Source organism: Alosa alosa, chromosome 1 (assembly GCF_017589495.1).
Source record: "Alosa alosa isolate M-15738 ecotype Scorff River chromosome 1, AALO_Geno_1.1, whole genome shotgun sequence".
Taxonomy (NCBI): domain Eukaryota; kingdom Metazoa; phylum Chordata; class Actinopteri; order Clupeiformes; family Clupeidae; genus Alosa; species Alosa alosa.
In genome coordinates, this window is record NC_063189.1 from 13,962,745 (window position 1) to 13,978,979 (window position 16,235).

General features: G+C 45.2%; 2 protein-coding genes across 4 annotated transcripts in view; one reads left to right on the forward strand and one right to left on the reverse strand.

The window, feature by feature from the left end:
* Nucleotides 1-1,041: 1,041 nt before the first annotated feature.
* The window catches only part of mfn1a (mitofusin 1a), a 15,531-nt gene continuing 337 nt past the window's right edge, over nt 1,042-16,235 (reverse strand). The window contains exons 1-18 of one of the 3 annotated variants that reach the window (XM_048243212.1): nt 13,546-14,536; nt 13,289-13,410; nt 12,589-12,724; nt 12,045-12,207; nt 11,092-11,216; nt 10,476-10,584; nt 10,053-10,160; nt 9,543-9,696; nt 8,977-9,044; nt 7,960-8,081; nt 6,710-6,836; nt 6,299-6,403; nt 4,115-4,217; nt 3,482-3,708; nt 3,081-3,206; nt 2,640-2,836; nt 2,128-2,262; nt 1,042-1,222 (exon numbers count right to left, since the gene is read on the reverse strand). In XM_048243212.1, coding sequence (XP_048099169.1) covers nt 1,153-1,222; nt 2,128-2,262; nt 2,640-2,836; nt 3,081-3,206; nt 3,482-3,708; nt 4,115-4,217; nt 6,299-6,403; nt 6,710-6,836; nt 7,960-8,081; nt 8,977-9,044; nt 9,543-9,696; nt 10,053-10,160; nt 10,476-10,584; nt 11,092-11,216; nt 12,045-12,207; nt 12,589-12,724; nt 13,289-13,403 — 2,190 coding nt within the window. In that variant the 5' untranslated portion in view covers nt 13,404-13,410; nt 13,546-14,536 and the 3' untranslated portion in view covers nt 1,042-1,152. Of the gene's footprint in view, nt 1,223-2,127; nt 2,263-2,639; nt 2,837-3,080; nt 3,207-3,481; nt 3,709-4,114; nt 4,218-6,298; nt 6,404-6,709; nt 6,837-7,959; nt 8,082-8,976; nt 9,045-9,542; nt 9,697-10,052; nt 10,161-10,475; nt 10,585-11,091; nt 11,217-12,044; nt 12,208-12,588; nt 12,725-13,288; nt 13,411-13,545; nt 14,537-16,235 lie in introns of those variants that run through there. The other 2 variants (XM_048243219.1, XM_048243228.1) reach the window with 2 other exon arrangements.
* Nucleotides 15,287-16,235, forward strand: part of si:ch1073-184j22.1 (erythroferrone) — a 9,241-nt gene continuing 8,292 nt past the window's right edge. Inside the window, exon 1 of the mRNA XM_048243299.1 lies at nt 15,287-16,235. This exon is cut by the window's right edge and continues 886 nt beyond it. The gene's annotated coding sequence lies outside the window, so the exon portion shown is untranslated.

Genomic DNA, 16,235 nt, shown 5'->3' on the forward strand with positions numbered 1-16,235 from the left:
TTTTGCGATGCTTTCTGTATGCATCTATTGCTTTTGCAAAGTCTTCATAACACTGATGGGCGCGTTTCACTCTGAGGTGGGCCACAAGCCCCAGACTAGAATCACAGCTGTCGTTTACAAAAAAGAAATGTAGAGTTAAACTTAATGTGAAATTCAGAAGACGTCCAAGACAAATGGACCAGTATTAACAGGTAAAGCGTAAGTGGTATATCAGTGAATGTGCCTGTAAAAGTCATGACCACTTTTTTTTTTTTTTTTTTTTTTTCCCTTTTTTTAATCTTTTTTTTTTAATCCTCTGTGACCTCTACAACACAACTGCAGTATTTTTAATATTTTTCTCATTTAACAAAATACTCAGTAATACTTTATTTGTTTTGATTTTTTTCTGAAATGTAAGCATCAGCTTGAAATTGCATTCCTGCCACATTCTCAATCTTTTGACAGAACTCACTGCCTTTTGACTCCAGTATATCCAAAATTCCTTGATGTTTGGTAATAATTGTTTTCTAAACCCAGGGATTCATATTTTCCTGCAGTGTTGTTGTGTGAATGCTCACTTGCAATTAATTTTTTTTCTTTTTTGAAACATTTTCTTTGTTTGTACACCAGATTGTTTTGTATCTGTACAGTTGTACTGTTGTACCCAGATGTGGCGATATGTTCTTGTAACCAATAAAAAAAACTTAACATCAAACAGAATGTAATGTGATAATTAAATAGTATAACATCAGGTCTTAATCTTTTTAAATATTTTCAGTCAATCAATACATTCTTCTGTCCCTTTCTAGTGGTAACCTAGTAAACCTCAGTGAACATGCAGTATTTGTCTAGTTCCTGATGCTTTCCGTGTTAAACTAGTCCTTTCGGACAAAACAAGCATTGTGAATTTATGCACAGGGCTTAATGGCACCTGTTTGGCAGGTATCAACACAAGACCATTACTAGGACCAAATAGCCTTGTCCTGTATCCCCTTGCCAACGCACGTGGGAGCCAAAGAGAGAGCAGATTCACAGTGAAATCAGTGTCAGTTGAAAGCTGCATGGAGTCAGTAGCACCATTATGGCTTTTATTCCCTGCTTTTTCTCCGCTGCAGTTTTAAACATGTCGGATGAATTATTTACGCGGCCCATGCTTCTGGAAGTCTCCAGGCCTCAGGGTGTGGTATGCAGATACTGGGAGGTAAAGGCCTCCAGCTGTCTCTCCAGATCAGTCGCTTTGTGCCTGCAACACACAGCAAGCAGCCAGAGCACCCGTTCACTCAAACAGAACCCAGCACATGCTATCTTTTAGGGATTATTCTTGCATCGTTTTGGCATCACTAAGAAGCAAGAACTACAAGCATTCTAAACAATAAATGATGCATTCTAAACAATACACTACTTTGTACACTTAACACAAGTGTTTTCAGCCAGATATATGGTCTAATTAATGAAGAATTGTGATAACTAGAATCAGCTGGTTGAGAGTATGTTGGAACTACGTGTTAGGACCGTTGAGGTGTGGCTTCAGCGCAGTCAAGGGACCTGCCCACACAGTTGGAGAGAAGAATAAACCCCTCCAATGTTTATCATCTAGATAAATGTAGCATTTAGATTTTTCTTTTCTGTAATGTGACGAACTCAAAACATTTATTTTTGGTTTCTGAAGACTAATAGTGATTGGAAGGATGCTCTGAATCAGAACGTGCACCAGTATAGTAGCCTCTCCCACACCCTTCAATATGCTGTGACCCCAAAAAGTAACTGTCATGCAGGGATGCTTGTCATTTTGGACGTATTTGGATTGTCAACATAGTCAATAATAGCACAAACAGGGTAGTCCCATGCATTTTTTCAAAGCATTCATTTTGATAATATCAGAATGTAGACCGACCCTGTCTTGTACCAAGACTGAAATGGACACAATTTAATGCAAGTCATCCTGTTATCTGCACTGCTAACAGTAAGGCTTTTGAGAGCTCCTTAGAGTAAAAAAAAACACAAATATAATGTTTTTAAAAATATTCTTTCAGTGAAAACTATTCCATGAAAGGCCTCTCGGTAGAGGTTCAACAAGGCGCCTTAAAAGGGTTTTTTGTTAAAATCTCTAAATGGTTCCTGTGTCGTGTGGAGCAGGGTGAAACTGACCTAAGGGTTTTGGAGTGCTTCTGAACCCCCTCCAGCCGCTGGATCCTGCAGTTCACCCGCCAGATGTCTGCCTCCAGCTCACCTTCACTCTTGTCCACCTGCTGGCTCAGGCGGCTGAACGTGGCCACCATCTCCCTGATGGGGTGACGGGATGAGACACACACACACACACACACACAAACAGTAAGACTATGTGCTCATGACTCGCAGTGTACATTCAATTCAAATATGCGTCATCACTGTGTAGAAGAACATGATTCATCAGCAGTGATGCTCTATACATTTTGCACACATTTTACCCATGCAGGCAGGTCAATAGTTAGGCTATTGACCAGACAAGACACCCAGAAAAAAAGGGAAAGAAATGGGAGGAGTGCAGTATATAAGCTACAATGTTACTCATCCATGAAACAGGGAAAGTGCAGTATATAAACTATAAGATTATTCATGCAGGCAGCCCCACTGTGTCAGCTCAGGCGAACCCAGTGCCCCAGGAGCTGCTGCAGACTTACTGATGGACCTGCTGGCTGCAGTGGGAGCTGGTGATGGGTGTGATGGCCAGGAGCCGCTGGGTAGCAAAGTCCACAAATTGCTGCTTCAGAACCCTCTCTCTGGAGCCATTGGTCCAGGTGAGCCTCTCGTACAGGTAGAGCAGGCCGTAGAGGCTCACAGAAATCACTATCAGCCTCCAGCCGAGGCATCGCCACACCTGGAGACACAGACACACAATTACCATAAATGTGTTACTGAATTTAGTCTGACAACCAAATGATGCTACTACATTAATAGTAGGCTAATTGTTGTTAGATAACAAATAGAAAATGGCATCAATAGGAATAATGGTAACCGAAATGTGCAGTAGCCCCAATACATTCTGTGCCCTCCAGATGTGCTAATGGTGGGGGCCAAAGTACAAGTGAAGACATGGGCCATGCGTAAGAGAGTCATCTCACCACTCCTCCAATGACCACGACCCCCATGGAGGCTCTGGAGGTGTAAGATGCCAGTTTGGTTGCCATGGAGATGGCGAGGTCCTCTTGGGCCTGGGGGTCCCTGGGAGTTGAAGCAAATCCAGCTGCCTACAAACAGGATTGTCTGTTGTTGGTTGATGTTGATATGGGTGCATGTACAACCATTACCAATGGATATTTCCAGTGCATTCATTCTTAAACTTGTTAGTCTTAAATGTTTTATAAACAACCACTTTTTTCTTCATTTGCATTTTGTGACAGATTTTTAATTAGGTTTTAAATGCTCAATCAGTTTCCGATAAGTAGACTAGGTAAGGTATATACTGTAATTTCAATTCAATTTCAGTACATCTCTATTCCTCTCTGGAGCCCTAAGGTCATACCTGAATGTTCTCGTCCAGCAATATCAGGGCACGCTTGGCATGGGCCGGCCCGAGGAAGCGGTTGACCAGGGCCGTCCATCCCAAGGAGAACTGGAACTCGACGTTGCCCTGGAAGTCTGTGCAGAGGGTGGCAAAGTTGAGGTCGTAGGAGACGTCAAACTTGTGGCTGGGAAGGTGGAGGTGCAGGTTGCCCCTGGCAGTAGGGGGCAGCAGAGGACGTATGCTCTCTGCAGAGAAAACACACAGAGAGCATTTCATTCACACCATAGCTGTGGGTTCATGAACAGTGCCCCAACTTATTGCCCCTGGCTTGGCGCAGTGATGGTTTTACTCTTCGTAATAATGAAGGTAATAACATCATCATGATTTATACTAGTTGATGAGAACTCTAAGGTGTTAGAATGGCACAGGGCCAGTAGAGACCTGAAACATGAACTATAAACTATGAGGGTTATGTCATAATCCAAATCGATATGAGAAATGCTACGTGTGGCAGCACATTTCTTGTCCATTTTTAAAAGTGCTACATAACTGAACTACAAAGACCCTGACTTAGTCCATGGATTGGTCATGGTGCACAAGTGAAAATTGTGTCTTTGACATGTCTAAATGGAATCTTGTGATGAGGTGTACCCATGATGTCTCTTTGTGAGGACTGCATGTAACCACTGATACTACTGGAGCAGCGGAAGGCCAGGTTTTTTCCCATCCTCTCCTCCACGTATGCCTGCAGCTTCTGCAACACACCACAAGGGGGCGACAGAGGGTCAGAGCAGCGAGAGGAACCTGCTGGCACCTGATGCAACACAAGTGAAGGGTGAACAAGGCAGACCACTGGGCCATGTGACTAGGTGAGAAGTCAAGTGCTTTCACTTGCTCAGTGGTGCCAGTCATGTACTTTTATCTTGTTATTGTTTTCATTGTGTATCTGTGTGAGATACTAAGACCGGTGTTGACACAATATGTTTGTGGAAGGTTGGAGGTTTATGGACAATTGCACTCTATTAGCTAGCTAGGTTGTTTAAATGAATTGTATAGTGGTTAAATTAGTGTGCAATAAAAGAGTCTGGGTTTACTGTTGACCGTAAGTCAAATAGAAATTCAAGGGATCAGTGCTGTCAACCGCCGGTTTAGCGAATTGTATATATACTAACCACAGGCTCTTTTTCTGTCATCTTTGGACTGCGTTGTTAAACAAAAACACCAGTATATCTACAGAGACCAGTGCTTTGGACCACCAACCATGATATTATTGTAGTCATGGAGATCCAGTTCAGAGGTAAACAGGACTTACTTACTCACTGACACACACACGTGTGTGCACGCGCGCACACACACATACACACACACACACACACACACACACACACACACACACACACACACACACACACAGTCCTCCTCTACAACTATGAACACACAACAATACACACACATCATACACATACTGTCCATACCCCCCTCCCCCTATATACACACACCCACACACACATATTCTCTCACCCTTATTCTGAAGAGCCTTACTCTGCCTTTGTCCTGTGTAAAGTGTCTGTCACACCACACCCAGTGGTGGAGGAAGTACTGAAACTCAGTACTTAAGTAAAAGTACAAATACACAGAGAAAGATTTACTTTAGTAAAAGTAAAAGTACCACAATGACAACCCTACTTAAGTAAAAGTAAAAAGTACCTGCTTTTAAAATGTACTTTAAAGTATTAAAAGTAAAAGTATTTGCATAATGATTTATTCTCTTAATATATATATTCTAAAAGGAAAAATCAGTATGGGCTGTGGCATTTTAATTAAGCTAGTTTTAGGTTATACTCGACTAGATAGTTTTAAGTTAATGCAATTGTGCTTACCATCTTTGGCCCAGTTTACATTCTGACCTACAATTCTAGAGACTGTAATTCTGGTTATCTACTAGGGTGATCTGCTGAGTAATATCATTCAGCAAAACACCAGAGCCTGAAGTTTAACAGGGTAGACAAAGGGAAACGTCGGGTGGATCGTAATGCCAATTATGCTGATTGAACAGAAAAGTTGCTGAGAAAGGTGTCTTTATGATTAAGTTCAGTTTCACTTGCGCAGACGCATAGACATTGAATGAGCGCTCACGTTACTACCCCCCAATTGTAGGCTATGCATCTTTATTTAATCACACACAATTAAGGAATATTTCCTAATCTGGAAAATGTTACGTTTTTTTTTCCGCCCCCGGTTCATTAATAGTCTACCATTCATTTGTGCCGCAAATGATCAGACGTGTGACAGAAGCATGGGCATAGCCTGTAACTTAGCTGATCCGCGGATAGCAATCTCATCGGAGAGGAGGCCCTAACGCTGCAGATAACAGACAGAGAAAGGCACAGAACACAGTTGCATGTACAGTGTAGCCATGGGTCTGGTGAATATAGCCTACCGAATGCAGATGGCTACAAGCTCACGCTTTGCCTGGTCTAGACTAGAAGCTTATGTTTCTAAGAATGCACGTGGCGCTCCAGAATCTTTGGTAGCAACCCCCGGTAAAACAAACGTGTTTGTCAGAGAAAAAAAACTGATCATAAAATGTATCGTAAAAATGGTGTTGTAGAAATGTAGCGGAGTAAAAGTACAGAAAATTGCTGTAAAATATAACGACGTAAAAGTCAAAAGTATGCACTATAAATTTTACTTAAGTAAAGTACAAATACGTGGAAAATGTACTTAAGTACAGTAACAAAGTATTTGTACTTCGTTACATTCCACCACTGACCACACCATACACAAGTGTGTGTGTGTGTGTGTGTGTGTGTGTGTGTGGTGCCTTGAACTCACTGATTTGTAGAGAGCTAAGGCATTAGGGGCCGGGCTGAAGTCCGAGCAGAACTCCTCCACCAGAGCAGACAGACCCTTGATCTCCTCAACCATGGCAGCAGTCACCTAGGGAGTACCACACACACACACACACACACACACACACACACACACACACACATACACAACCGCCAACCGTTACAGGATTAAAGCCAATGAAAGGGATTTAAAAGATGAACCAAGTGTCAGAAATGCGTAGCCCTTCCTGACAAGTGCCAGTGTGGTGTGCACTCCACAATCCACTTCAACCACTATAGTGCACTAGTGGCCCACTAAACCCCTGGGACTTGTCGTGTATGTGTGTGTGTGTGTGTGTGTGTGTGTGTGTGTGGTGGATTCGGCCCAATCCGAAGCTCTGAAAAGCCACACTACCTTGGCGGCCACTTCGTCAGCCGTGGCCTTGATCTTTTCCTTCACATCCTCGGTCAGCACGTTAAGCTGATTGCGCACGAACTCCAGCCGGTCCATGAGTGACTCCCGCTCCTCCAGAGAGAGCACCCTGATGAGACAAACAACAGGCCTGCACTCAGACAGAGGGTGAAGGAGAGGTGTATGTGTGTGTGTGTGTGTGTGTGTGTGTGTGTGTGTGTGTGTGTGTGGGGGGGGGGGGGGGTGGAGGTGTTCATCTCCAGACGATGTGAGAGCGCAGGCAAGAGACATGCATGTTATCACTAGCGTGTCGGTCTCCCGTCGCTGAAGTCACAGCTTTGGTATTTTGGAATTTGGAGAGCAGTAAGGGGCATGCCTTTCTAACTCTCGCCCGTGCAGACCAGCTCAGCTCACCGAGGTCCTGTCAGAGCCTACGAGTCCCGGGCGTTTCGTGCTTGACTTTGACACTGAGCAGACGAAGTGACTTACAGCTCGGATGGCGTTGTGCAATCACTACTGTGTGTGTGTGTGTGTGTGTGTGTGTGTGTGTGTGTGTGTGTGTGTGTCTTCTCCCTCAGGGATGAACCCGTAACCTCCTCGCTGCCAGTGCCGTGCTACACCAGGCCAGCTATGAGGGGGGGTTGTGGTGTGATTCATTTCTCTGGTCTGCTAAAATACACCCGCTGCATTGTCTGCAGACAGTGGTCATATTTTAACATTACAGTTCATGGAAGAAAAGTGAGTGAAATAACATTTCCATTTAGTGGACGCTTGTTTTATCTGACGTAATTTACAGCAGAGCGGGAGCATACATCTTCCCTGTGTTTGGATTCCCTGGAAACCAGAGGCCCAGCGGCTTGATATTGCAAAGGGCTTTGCTTGGCTGCTCGGATTACTGGAGCGACACTCTTTCAAAGAAGTCGAGGTGCTAAGAGGTCAGAGCTGAAGTGTTCCCGTATCTGACGTCACCCCTTGATGCTCCACATTGCTACCGTTTGTGTGTCTTTGTAAACTACTTCAACTTCAAAGCTATTTGCTGCTATTATAACATCAGTACAGACCCTTTTAAGAGAGTTCCATTATCAGCATCATAGTTGGCCCCACAAGGCTTCCGTTTTAACATTCCATATGTTATCTTAATGCAGAGGAAGTAGATTGGGAACCAAATAGAACGTTCAAGCATTGTTTTTGTTTTTATTGTTGAAAGGGTCTATAACTAATGGGAGGGTGGAAACTAAGAAGACCGGCCTTACTTCTTCTCTGCCGAGGTGATGTTGATAGCGTCCATGATGTCCTTCACAGACTCCGTGATCTGCCAACCTCGGATGGTGTGCTGCTCAAATTTGGTCTTCACCGCTGACTGTGAAATAAACTCCTGTGAAGGTGCCAACCTCCAGGAGAGGAGGTTTGAGTCACTAATTGAAAGCAAATACGTCACAGCACAGCATCCAGTAACAGCATACAGTAGCATCACAGTGTCACAAATACTCAGATATATTCATGCGAAGCAGCAGACGTGGCTCCCTATGGGGGAATAAAAGGAACCAGTGGGCCTATGTGTGAACGCTGGCTGAGCAGACTGAAGGGCTTACACCCTGGCAGCATTCTGAAGGGCCTTGTCCTACAAATTGAGCTAATGATCAAAAGCAGGTCTCCAGTGGCCCTGCCCTACCAGCTAGATCAAACACTGCACTGAGACTGTGTGTCATGTGGCTAAAATGGGATTTGGTAAAAAGAGGAGAGGAAAGAGGCAAAGCAGGAGAAGAAGAGGAGGAGGAGGAGGAGGAGGGGTAGGGGTGTGTATGTGGGGGGTCCGCCTCACCTAAATCCATCTAGGGGATCAGTGGATGTGCCAGGGGTTGGCGTGGAGAGCAGACTGGCACAGGGACGTGGCACTACTGTTCTGCCAGGAGGGGGTTGAGTGTGGAGGGCCAAACATCTGACACATCACAGGGAATGTGCACTAGGTGCCAAGACTGAGAGCCCACACTCAGGGACGGGCCCCAAAAAGCAAAATAAACAACACTGTCATCATCACTTCACTCGGCTCCTTGTAGTTTGCTTCAGCTTTTTTTGAAGAACAAAGTAATAATATGTGATAAAATATCATTGAATCTTCATCAAAGAATAGCAACTGAAAGGGCTTGTCAAAGTTAGATGTTTTATTTGCTGTTCTCTCAGGTGCTCTGATACCCTGTTATTCAGCCTGGAGTCGTCCATTTTACCCTACAATGCAACATTCTTAGCGGGACCTCAGCTTTGGCACTTGCCTCAAACGTTCTCTCAAAACGTTGGAACTCCTTGAGTCTTTCCTGGAATCCCTCCGCCAAGGCACCACCTACACAAAATAAACCAACCTGACTCACGTCACAGTCAAAGAATTATGAGGAGCATGATGAAGTTGAAATGGGAAAGAAAATGACAGAAATGTGCACTATATTACTTTTCATATATTATATAATATAAAATATATATGTCATATATTTTTCTCATAAATATAAAATCTGCATCTAACTTGCAAAATGGAGCTATTACAACTATGTTTGTGTGTGTGTGTGTGTGTGTGTGTGTGTGTGTGTGTGTGTGTGTGTTAACATTGTCAATCAGGAGAATATACAGGAAGATTCACATTAACAATCAGATTCTTTTTTATGATTGGTTGACTTCTGGTCATCTAAGATTTACAGCTCAGTCTCCATTGTGCTGGTGTTCCCTGAACATGGAATTGGACTCATTGTCTCTTACTGTCATTGTCAGGCAGTTTTGACTGTGTGCCATTAAACCTTGTGACCTTGTGGCTGTTGGATGTGCTCAACCCTGATGGTCCAGGGCTCACCTGTCTCTGGCATGCCCTGGGCTCGATGCATCCTGGAGCTCAGCACCTCCTTAGCCGACACAAAGAAGATGCGGTTGGGGGCCTGCCGGGCGTCCACCACCCTCAGCTCATCCATCAGGAAGCTGAGGCAGCGGTCCATGTGCTGCTTCCGCACCTGAACACATACACCTCTGTCATCATTTACTAATGTGATGCATTGTCGACTACCATGTTTCAAAAGGATAAGGGCTTTAACAGTTCCTCTAATAGAGGAATTAACCCTAACACATCCACAGACCAAATCATGACCTTGATGAAAGTCAAAATGGAAAAGGGACATCTTATTGAACGTCTGGGACCTTATTGATGTCTTTAATTAGGCAAAGATTCATAAAATCTTAATATCCCACAAGATATATTAATCCCACAAGGTTATCATGATACCAACCCCAAGAGTCTCTCTAACACTAATACTCTAACTTTGGATCTGCCACTTGAGTCCATCACATCTACTGATTGCATGTGTCATACATCTTCCAAGTACTCTGGCTCCGATACTGAGACGTCCCATCGGTTGTTCAGGATGAAGATGTTGGGCTTCGAGATCCTCTCACTCACTCTGTGGAAAAAGTGCTTCTCCTTGAAGTGAAGAGAAACAAGGAGGCGAAGTCAGTATGTGAAAAAGTGGGCTGGGCTGCAGAACAACTCATAAAACACCTTTAAAAGGACTATTGTGCAATGAAGGTCTCGTAACGCAAAGAAGAAATGACCCAGTCCAAACAATTTATCCAGCAATAATCTAAACATCATCTGAGCTGGCTGGGCCTCCTTCTGGACACATTCTGACCTTTCAGCCTACCTTGCGTCTGCAGCTCGCTCTCACGGCATATAAATATCAAAACACAGACGGGCAGACATTTTGGCTCCGGCGCCACGGTGTCTGCGAGCACTCACCGTGTTCATCAGGGTGGACTCGGCGTTGGCCACAAGCACGAAGACGTCAGCGTCCAGACAGAACTTGTCGATCCAGCTGTCGAGCTCAGAGGTGACATCGATGCCCGGGCTGGGGAGAGAGGGGGAGAGAGAGAGAGAGAGAGAGAGAGAGAGAGGGAGGGAGAGAGGGGGAGAGAGGGAGGGAGAGAGGGAGGGGGCAGGACGGTCAGATGTCATTAACCCACTGATCCCATTCTCTGCTCTCACCCCTCACCCCACCCCAACTCTCACCCTCAACAAGGCTCTTAAGGCCTAAGCTAAAAAAGAGCAGGGGAGGGGTGGTTTGGACAGTCTCACGACAGACTGACCATCACAGGTCAGCACTGAACGAAAAAGATCTTGGAACATGATCCGTGACAACTCTGTGACTATTGTTCAATTTCATCATAATGTTTCTGTAATATCTCATGGTCTTGAAATAAAAACATATTACAGGTATTACAGGTCTTATTTTATTATCTAATACTTATGCCTAACACTGCTGTGAATGTGATATCTGCTATACAACTAAAAATAGAGTAAAAAGTATTGCGGTAAAAAAATACACTTGGACAGGCCTGTGTGCTGATTCATGTACCTGTCCAACAGCACCAGGTCGTCTCTCAGCAGGGCACACTTGGTCTTGGGCCAGAACATTCGGACCAGGCAGCCGGAGTCCAGGTCTGGGTCCATGTGTAGCGCATGGGCCAGCTGATTCACCGTCTGAGAGCAGAGACATGTGGACACAGACGAGTCAGATGGACACATGCAAAACCACTCAGTGGACTGGCTCTGTATGTGACTGAAGCTTTAAAAGCTCATTTACAGACATGATAGGTTACACAATAAAAAGAAATGGCACAATTATTCAATGTGGTATTCCATTAATCTAAGCGACAGCATGGACTGTTTTGTAGTTTATTAGCTGTAAACCCCTAATACATTTAGCATGCTGTGGTATGAACAATGCTGACATGAGGACTTTCTTTTTGTATATTTTGTATACTCTCTGGAATGAAGTCATCAGGGATGTAGTGGAGGCTAAACTTTACCCACCTCTGAAATGTCAGAAATAGAGTTTATCCAGCTCTTATTAGAGTTTATCCACCTCTCAAAAGAGTTTATTCACCAATTTGCAACTTTTAACATTTAATCCACAATCACAATATGTACACTCATCAGCACTCTAGGAACCATTTAATACCACTTGTATTGTTATAAACATTGGACAATAATCTCCACCATCATCAAACATTTTCTAAATGCCTTTTCTAAAAATCAGATACCGCATGGCGCAGTCCACCTTACCATCATTACAAAATTCATAGTTTACCCACCTCTTATTTTACCATTACATCCCTGGAAGTCATGGGGGATATTCACAAGTGTCAGGAATTAGGATATAAAATGGCTCATAACGACAGGAAAGACTTGGATAACAGGGTACAACCAGTGTGATCTCCGCAAAAGAGTCCATCCAAACTCTTGCTGTGATGGCTTACATAACAACAACACCCAGGACTCTAATTCCATGGCTGTGCTCTGTTGTACCTCAATGTTCTGCCTCTCGTCTGAGCCCTCGGTGGTGAGGTAGGCCATGTCGCCATCCGTGCCCTCCACGCTCAGGAAGCAGTTGGTGGTGTGGCCGATGCCACTGGGCAGCACCCGCTCCCGCAGCATGGCGTTGATCACTGTACTCTTGCCGTTACTCGTTCTGGTCATTGACAGAGAGGATTTGGTTAAGAGGCCATGTCCAGCAAACAATGGGCTTCAACCAAGTAAGGCTATCAAAGGCAGCACGTTTCTCTCTCTCTTTCCATCTCTCTCTCTCCGTCTCTCTCTCTCTCTGTGCTGGTGGTGGTGTTATAATTCTTGTGAAATGATCCTTTGATCACAGTCTCTCTGGGAATCCCACTACTTGCAGGATATTTTAAGGGTGAAGAGGGAAAACACTGACTTGATTAATGATGCTTGAAGTGACTCCTGACATTTGGCCCAGAAAGCCATGAAGCCCAGTGGCCATTTGCGTAAAAGCTCATCCTGTCTGTCCTGACCCGAGCTGGCCGCTAAGTAATGCCTGTCCCATGGCCTGTACCTGCCAAAGAAGGCCACTTTCATGTGCCTGCGGGCCAGCACTTCTCTGATGATGGTCAGCTTCCTCGTACAGGCCTGCATCTGCACACACTGATCCTCCACAGCCACCTGTTCCAGGTCCTCACTATGCCACGTCTCTGCCCACAGCAACACACGCACACACACACACACACACATGGATACAGAAGGACACACACACACACACACACGTGGACACTCATAGACACATGCATACAGAAAGAGGAGGACAATGTGTTTGATTGGCATAAAAACCAACGGAGAAAATGAGCATCAGCAACAAAGGGGCACAGCAACAAACAGGATGACAACAATGTCATCAAGCACTTAGAGTGAACAACACCGTTAATGAATCAGTGTAAGAGAGAAAGAGATCAACAAAACACAAGCGAGAGACACCATAATCAGTAGCAGAAAGAGAAACATCAACAAACATTCAAGGGGACAGGGCACTACTACTACAGGCCAATGCTAAACAGTGTCAACACACATAAGTGGTGGACAACATACTGTATATGGAAGACGAGAACAACGACAACGCACCAACACAGGGATGAGACGGCCACATGGGCAGCACAAAATGGCACCCGTGAGTAGACTGACCAGACAACGTCACAGCAATAAGGACAAGATAGGACTGCGGTTAGTTTCCTAAATAGTTTTCAGGCTAATACACAACTCACCCTTGACAAACACAGAGCCTTCTCTAACAAAGTCCTGCAGCTGGTCAAAGATACAGTTGATGGTCCTTTTGGCTATCACAAAGTGCTTGAGGGGGGAGATGTCCTCCTGATCCATGTTAGTGCTAAGAATGCAAAGATGCAAATATATTGTGATCTTTGAGGAGGGAATCACTAAAGTTATCAGTGGTGAAAAGAGAGAGAGAGAGAGAGAGAGAGAAAACTTCAGTTCCTTAATTGACTTGGCAGTCATATCTTACCTCTGCAGTGAAGAAATAAAGTGGGAAGCGTCCAAATTTTTTTCCCCTCTATCAGCATAAGCTCTCACAGTTCATTGCCACTTGCACTTATCCTTCCAGTGTTTTCCATAATAAGTTCCAGCTCTACAGAAGTCTCTCTCCTTCCCCTTTTCTCTCTCTCTCTCTCTCTCTCTCTCTCTCTCTCTCTCTCTCTCTCTCACCCTTCTCTTTCAGACTCACTGAGGTGTGCAGTCAATCTCATGGGTGTGTGTTGGTGTGTGTGTGAGTGTGTGTATGTGTGTGTGTGTGTGCGAGCATGTGTGTGCATGTCTGTGTGTGTGTGGGTGTGTGTGTGTGCGCGCACATGCTGGCACTGCACCTCTACCTTCTAAGGAGTGTGTAGTGTGAGTTTAGCCGTAGGAACCTGCAATCCTCTTATTAAGGTTTTAACCCACCAGCTGGCTATATGTTCCGCCTCCTCCTCCTCACTGCTCTTATAAATCATCTATAAATAAATATCACTTAGATAACATCACAGCCTCACACAAGGGTGAAGGAGCTTGGTTCGCAACTTGGTTCTTGATATATTCAGATCTGCATAATACAGTTTTTAACTTTTTTACATTGATGTGGTTTATGACCAATTCTTAAAATATTATGACTGTGGTCAAACCACAGTTTATTGTGTGTTTTCACCATACTAACACAAGTTTTTGAGTCAGACATTGTGGCTGACCTGGAGGGTGTAATTTCATATTTGTGTGTGTGTTTACATAGAGTGCAGTGTAAGTGTGAGCTCACTTAATGTCTATGGCCACAAGATGGTACCCATGTCATTTGGCTTAGCTATCACTGGCATGGAATGAGCCTGAGGTGTTCCTATCAGAAATGCTCCAGAGAGAGGAAGGGTGGGGCAATGAAGGCATGGCCAGGAGGAAACCCCCGATAAACACACACGCACACACACATGCACAAACACACGCGCGCAATGCGCACACACACACGCACCGCACGCACACACACACACACACACACACACACACACACACACACACACACACACACACACACACACACGCGCGCGCAATGCGCACACACACACGCGCACACACACACACACACACACACACACACACACACACACACACACGCACACACGCACACGCACACGCACACACGCACACACGCACACACGCACATGCACACACACACGCGCGCAATGCGCACACACACGCACACACACACACACACATGCACACACACACACACACACACACACATGCATGCACACATGCACACATACACGCGCGCAATGCGCACACACACACACACACACACACACACACACACACACACACACGCACAATGCGCATGCACACACACACACACACACACACACACACACACACACACACACACACACACACTTCATTAGAAAAGACACACACATACTATGGGAGTGGTTCCCTTGCAAGAATCACTCAAATTTGAATGAAATTTTTATGACTCAAGTTTGAATGAAATTTCATCATCCCCCTGATCTCCCCTTGGACTTGCAAACATTCAACAGCATGTCATCATCCACTGTGACTCTCGCATCCACTGCCACTTTCCTTCTCCCTGCTAAAGGCCATCAGCAACTTTATCAGAAATCTTTGCAAATTATCACTTGATCAGTAACAGACATGAAAGGAAACAGATTCTGATTCCCAGTTGCCTGAAAAAAGGGACAACTAAACTGGCTGCACAGTGTTGTGCTATCTCTCTCCCTCCAGTTCCCCTGCACATAGTTTCACTGACCCACTCTTGAGTGCATGACAGGATAAGCCCAATTGTTATCTTGTGGGCAGGCACTAGGACCCTGAAGACCATGATGGATAGGGGAAAAAAACTAGGTGGTTATTAGAATAGGAATGGAGCAAAGAAAGAAGGGATAGAGAGAGAGAGAAGAAAGAGATAAAAATGCATACAGAGAGAGAGAAAGAGAGACAGAAAGCAAGAGGGAAAGATAGATAGGAGACATGGAGAGGGAGAGGGAAGGCAATCAGACAAGAGAACAAGGGTTGTGTGGAGAGACACAGTGACAGCTCAAGATTCTAGAAATAGATAGGGGGGGGGGAGAGAGAGAGGAGTGTACTAGGGGAAGGAGGAGGGGCCCTGCCCTGCCGGGGCGATAAAACCGAGGCGAGGGGAAGCCTGCGAGAGGACAGGACTGCTTGGGAAACAGACACTCCCTGGAGAAGAAGACAGCCAGGGAGCCGCTGGGGGAGACACAGTGTGGATTTACTGCCTGCACCACAACTGCCTGGAGCCCCACACACGCACCGGGACCGGCTCCGGCTCCGCACGGACTACAGGACAGCAGCAGTCAGGAGCGAGTGAGAGAGAGAGAGAGAGTGCAAACGAGGGAAAGCGCTGAGGAGGGAGAAAGAAAAAGAAAGAGAGAGAGAGAGAGAGAGAGAGAGAGAGAGAGAGAGAGAGAGAGAGAGAGTGAGAGAGAGAGTGAGAGAGAGAGAGAGAGTGAGTGGGTGAGACAGAAAGAGGGCATGAAAACAGAGGCGGTAAATTAAATACCACCGATACCACCCACTGAGCCTCCATACCACACACGGAGGACTTGTCACACTCTCCAACACCCAGACACGCACACCCTCACACACACACACACACACACACACAAACTCGTGTACACACAGAGAGACACACCACAG